The sequence below is a fragment of the Capsicum annuum genome, chromosome 6, assembly GCF_002878395.1.
Source record: "Capsicum annuum cultivar UCD-10X-F1 chromosome 6, UCD10Xv1.1, whole genome shotgun sequence".
Taxonomy (NCBI): Eukaryota; Viridiplantae; Streptophyta; class Magnoliopsida; order Solanales; family Solanaceae; genus Capsicum; species Capsicum annuum.
The window spans coordinates 220,604,033-220,610,340 of NC_061116.1; the positions used below are offsets into that span (position 1 = coordinate 220,604,033).

Sequence of the window (6,308 nt, forward strand, 5' to 3'; positions counted from 1 at the left end):
TACTATTTTCTTTAATTTATTATTTAATTATTTTTATTATATTAACTAGACTCCTAAAATACATGAGACTTCTAAAATATATGAAAGGAGAATCAATTAATATTTTCCTTGTATTGATCAATTAGAAAAATACTCCTAAAATAGAATAGAAAAATACTTCTAAAATAAGACTCTATTAAGAAAATACTTCTATAAATATTGAGAGGCACGTTAAACTACCGAAGAAATCAATTTACTTATTGGGAAAATATGATTGATGCTCATCTAACGTAATTCGGTTGCATGTCTAGATTGGTGGATGCTTAATTTTTTAACCCTCAACTTCTATGTCGGTCAACTTTGAGGAATTTTTTTAGGTAAAGATTAGGTTTAGTTGTATTATTTTTATATCTCTGTTTTGAATTTTTTTTATGTAAAGGTTAAGTTTAGTTGTATTATTTTGATATTTCTATTATCGTATTATTTTGTTATAGTTTACAGATGATAGATGAGTGTCAGACGACTTTAAGTAAATTTTTGAGTGAAAGTTAGATTTAATTATACTGTTCTAATGTCTCAATCATCATATTGTTTTGTTGCAGTTTACAGGTGGTAGATGAATGTCGATCGACTTTGATAATTTTTTTGGTAAATGTTAGATTTAATTAAAGAGATAATACCCAATTACCCCTCCCCCCCCCCCCCCCTCCCCGAACTATACTCGAAAGAGCTGTGACACACCTCAACTTCAAGGGGGTCCTATTACCCCCCTGAACTAACTAAAAGTGGAATTTTTACCCCCTTAGTGCCTATGTGGTACATACGTAGCGCTTACATGGCATAACACACTGAAGTATCCACGTAGGCACATGTGTGTACCACGTATATGCCACATAGGCACTAAGGGGGTGAAAATTCCTCTTTTAATTAGTTCAGGGGGAGTAATAGGACCCCCTTGAAGTTGAGGTGTGTCACAGCTCTTTCGGGTATAGTTCAGCTATTAAGAAAACATAGAGAATGTGGCCGCTCTTGCTATTGCTATTGATTATTGGCGATTGCCGCAAGACGCAACTCTTAAAGATGTTGTCATGGTCGTTAGGGCCGATGAGGCACATCATCGTGATGTCAACCACTTTGCATCATTAAGATAAAAATTTAATTATATGCACTGACGTTATATAGATTTTGAAGAATCAACTGAACAATATGGTAATTGACCTATAACTCACTCGATTTAAATGGATTAGATTATGACTCATTTGTTGACTCGATTCAAAATGTTCGATCTAGAATGATCCATTGAATTATTTTGGGTAAAATGAGTTGAATGGTGTAATATAGGTGTTTGATAAAATGCTTAGAATGCTAGAAATTCATGTTTACATGGTCCCATATCATCTACATGACAAGTCCACGTTAGTTGTATAATTCAATGTGAGTTCCATGCCATTGTTATGTTGCTATTGTTGTGGTATGAAGCATTTATGATAATTGAGTGATACAAGATGTACATGATATATACAAATAGAAAAGTGCTTGTTGGGAAAAGAAAAAGTTTACATAAATCTAAAGGCTTTAACCTTGGGATAGAGGGTAGATGCCTTAACCGGATCAACTCACATGAGATTATAGTTGAATTAATACTATGTTCCTTAAGTTTGAAAGAATTAAGGGATAAGTTACTCATTTAGGTTGAGAAAGTAATGGGTAAAACATAGAATTCAATAACGCTTGCAATAAGACTTAATTCATTGGGAATCCAAAATAGTTCACAACCTTAGATGCTTAAGCATCTTGGTAACCATAACTCTAGTTTGACTTATCTTATTGAATTACTATTAGCAATATAACCTACAGTTGGATTACTTTCTGTGTCAAATATTTGAACCATATGCGTCTGGCAATTTTAATCCTTCTGGAATTTTTATGTAAATATCGTTATCAAGTGAACCATAAAGATAAGATGTAACCACATCCATTAGATGGATTTCAAGATTTTCATGTACAGCTAGACCGATGAGGTATCTAAACGTTATTCCATCCACGACAGATGAATATGTTTCTTCATAGTCAATACCGGGTCTTTGAGAAAATCCTTGTGCAACAAGGCGTGCCTTGTATCTTACAATTTCATTTTTCTCATTTCTTTTACGTATGAAGACCCATTTATAGCCAACTAGTTTTACATCATTTGGGGTTTGAACTATAGGTCCAAAAACCTCCCGTTTAGCAAGCCAGTTCAATTCAAATTGAATCGCCTCTTGCCAGTTTGGCCAATCTTTTCTTTGTCGACATTCTTCGATAGATAGAGGTTCAAGGTCCTTATTGTCAACATTATATGCAAAAATATTATCCACCATAATTTTCGATCGGTCTAAATTTACCTCATCATTAGTAGAACTTATTAAAAGTTCTTCATTCACTTGAGTCTCGGGTTCACTGATTTCTTCAGGAATATCAGGATTAATCAGATTTTTCGTCTCTTCAGAAGAGTCATTTACAATACCATCTTTATTATTTTTCGCGCTTCTTTTTCGAGGATTTTTATCCTTTGAACCCAGTGGTCTGCCATGCTTATGGCGTGCTTGGGATTCAGAAGCTATGACATTTGAAGATGGTTCTTTTGGAACTTCAATTCGGACAGGCACATTCACTGCAGGGATATGTGACTTGGTTATCCTTTTCAAATCAGTAAATGCATCAGGCATTTGATTTGCTAATTTCTGTAAGTGAATGATCTTCCGAATCTCACTTTCACATATGGGGGTACGCGGATCAAAATGAGATAATGATGAAGCTTTCCATGCAATTTCTCTTTTAAGATCATGTTTTTCTCCCCTTAATTGCGGGAAATTTGTTTCATCAAATCTAAAATCTGCAAATCTAGCAGTAAATAAATCTCCCGTCAATGGTTCAAGGTAGCGAATTATAAAGGGTGACTCAAACCCCCCATATATTCCTAACCTTCTCTGGGGGCCCATCTTAGTACGCTGAGGTGGTGCAATTGGCACATATACAGCGCATTCAAAAATTCGTAGATGGAAAATATTTGGCTCATGGCCCAGAACCAATTGAAACGGGGAGTATTTATCATAATGAGTTGGTCTGAGACGAACAAGTGATGTTGCATGTAAAATAGCATGACCCCAAACAGTAGTAGGCAATTTTATTTTCATAAGCAGTGGTCTTGCTATCAATTTAAGGCTTTTAATAAATGACTCAACAAGGCCATTTTGAGTATGAACATGAGCAACAGGATGTTCAACTTTTATCCCAATTGACATACAATAATCATCAAAAACTTGGGATGTAAATTCTCCAGCATTATCTAGGCGAATAGCCTTAATATGATAGTCTGAGAATTGCACCCTTAATCTTATTATTTGTGCCAATAATTTCGCAAATGCTAGGTTGCGAGATGACAATAGGCACACATGCGACCATCTTGAAGATGCGTCTATTAGGACCATAAAATATCAGAATGTCCCACTGGGTGGGTGAATAGGTCCACATATATCCCCATGTATACATTCCAGAAATTAAGGGGATTCAACGCTAACTTTCAATGGCGATGACCTAGTTATCGGTTTGCCTTGATAACAAGCAGCACATGAAAATTCATCCGGTGTAAGAATGTTTTGGTTCTTTAACGGATGCCCTTTTGAATTTTCAATGATTCATCTCATCATTATTGAGCGAGGATGGCCTATTCGATCATGCCAGAGCACAAATGTATTTATATCAGTAAACTTCTTGTTTCCAATAGAGTGTGCTTCAATTGTACTGATTTCGGCATAGTATAAGCCGGAAGACAAAGTTGGTAATTTCTCCAACATTTGTTTTTAACCTGAGACATTCTTTTTAATGTCAAGATATTCGGCATTCATTTCATTTATCGTCTCAACATGATATCCATTTTTACGAATATCTTTAAAACTCAATAAGTTTCTTGGAGATTTAGAAGAGAATAATGCATCTTCTATAATTAACTTTGTCCCCTTAGGCAGAAATATAGTAGCTCTTCCGGAGCCTTCTATCAATTTTGAATTACCAGCAATTGTTGTAACATTTGCTCTTCTTCTGAGTAAGTGGGAAAAGTATTTCTCATCTTTAAATATTGCATGTGTTGTCTCATTATAAATTACACAAATATCATCATGATCGATTATTGATCCAAACAAGACTTGACGAGTATCCTTTTTTCTTCAAGATAAAAATATAAATAAAATAAATATTATAATATAACAAGCACATAATATAATGCATTTACCCATTATATTATTTTATATTCATATTTTAATTAACATCTCTATTGCATAATAGTATTGCTATTACTAATCAAATTCATCTAAAGTACACATATGTAATATTGCATGTAATAACATGATTTATTGGCTACTCATGTTAATTTCATAATATGTCCTCTATGAATATTCATTATTGCGATAAATAATTCTAGCCATAACGTTATCATAATATTATATAAATAACTCACACTTTTTTAAAAAAAATTTATGTGCGTACTACAAAATCAAAATTATTTAATGATCATAATACTATATTATACTATGGCACTAGCACATAATATAATATATAAGCATTATTTATACACAAGATTAGTAAAACATTAAAAAAAAATGTAAACTAATTTTACTTTAAACGGGAAAATTAACATAATCGAATTATATGATTATTTTCACCTACAGGGTGATTTATTTGTTCTTCAGGATTTGCAAGAAAATCCGACACATCCAAGTCCATGGGCTCAATGTTATCTTCTAGGAGGAAGTTTGTTTCAGCATCATTTTCTGGCATTTTCAGGGACGCCTGATATAGTTTTACCAGATGCTTAGACGTACGATAGGCACACTCCCAGTGCCCTTTTCCTCCACATTGATAACATCTTCTTTCGGGGTTCGTCCTTGGCGTTGCTTCAGGAGCTTTACCCTTCTTTTTGCACTGTTGGTGCCGAGGGTTATTAGTTATTGCAAGACGATTATCCTGATTGAAATACATGCCACAACCACAACCACGACCACGACCTCGACCTCGACCACGACTGGGGTTGGGATTTCTTTCATGCCAAGTTGGGTGAAAATTTGCAGCATTTACATCTAGGAATGGAGCAGTACCAGGAGACCGAGTTTCATTATTTTTTATTAAAAGATCTTTATATTGTTCAGCAACAAGAAGATGACCAATTAATTCAGAATACTTTTTGAAACCCATTTCTCGGTACTGCTGCTGCAGGACCATACTCGAGGAGTGAAAAGTAGAAAGAGTTTTCTCTATCATCTGGTGGTCTGTGATCTTTTTCCCGCATAAGTCAAACTGCAATTTAATTCTAAGCATCGTAAAATTATATTCAGTTACAGTTTTAAAGTCCTAGAACCTTAAATAGGTCCAATCATCACGAGCTTGTGGGAGTATGACCATCTTTAGGTGGTCATATCTTTCCTTTAAATTATTCCATAATATGAGGGGGGATCTTTGATCGTGAGGTATTCCTTTTTTAACCCTTCGTCAAGATGATGACGAAGGAATATCATAGCCTTAACCTTATCTTGTTCAGATGCCTTATTATCTTTTTTAATGGTGTCTGCCAGACCCATTGCATTTAAATGAATTTCTGCGTCTAGTGCCCAGGACATATAAGATTTGCCAGATATGTCTAGGGAACTAAAATCGAGTCTGAAAATATTAGCCATTATTTAAGAAAGTAAAATACTAACCTTTTAATTACTTGTATTTGCTCGGAGTGATTGAGCCTCGTGCTAATAATGTGATAAGAAATAATTATGGGGAGCAAAGAGATAAAAGAGACGTAGAGACAAAGAGAATATAAGAATATAAGTAATAATATTAGTTTCTTGATTCTGTGTGTTTCTTTCCAAAGATAGGCATGGCTATTTATAGCCGTGAAACATCAGTAATGCAATTAGCATTTTGCCAATAATTTACTAGTCCATTTATGTAGTTGCTTGCCCACTAATGTAGTTGGTTAAATGCCAATCTACATGGAATCCAATTTCATAACACATTCGCAGTTCATGTAAGAAAGTATAAAGATGTTCATTTTACCTACCTTAATATTCTTTTCAAAATAAAATTATATGATTATAGAATCTCGTCAACTTACTGATTTGGAAGTATTCTATCATCCACAAGAATATATGGAGGAAAGGGAATTAGAAAAAATAAGATTTAATGGTGGAGAACTGATCTCTTTTAGTTTTGTAATTAAGAGGGATGTGGTCTTTCAAGTTTCCATGACATACACATAAAGTTATAACGAAAGTTATGTGTACTGCTCACTGTTTGTGTTTATT

At 34.1% G+C, this 6,308-nt stretch overlaps 1 protein-coding gene across 1 annotated transcript; it reads right to left on the reverse strand.

The window, feature by feature from the left end:
* Window positions 1-4,496: 4,496 nt before the first annotated feature.
* On the reverse strand, window positions 4,497-5,858 carry LOC107874643. The gene is made up of 2 exons (XM_047414099.1): window positions 5,712-5,858; window positions 4,497-5,323 (listed from the first exon to the last, which is right to left on the reverse strand). Exon 2 carries the CDS (start codon window positions 5,272-5,274, stop codon window positions 4,648-4,650), a length of 627 nt encoding a protein of 208 aa, XP_047270055.1. The 5' UTR covers window positions 5,275-5,323; window positions 5,712-5,858; the 3' UTR covers window positions 4,497-4,647.
* Between the last annotated feature and the right edge of the window lie 450 nt (window positions 5,859-6,308).

Excerpts from the sequence above, each read along its gene's own strand:
- LOC107874643 (XM_047414099.1), bottom strand. The coding sequence starts at position 5,274 with ATGATAGAGAAAACTCTTTCTACTTTTCACTCCTCGAGTATGGTCCTG.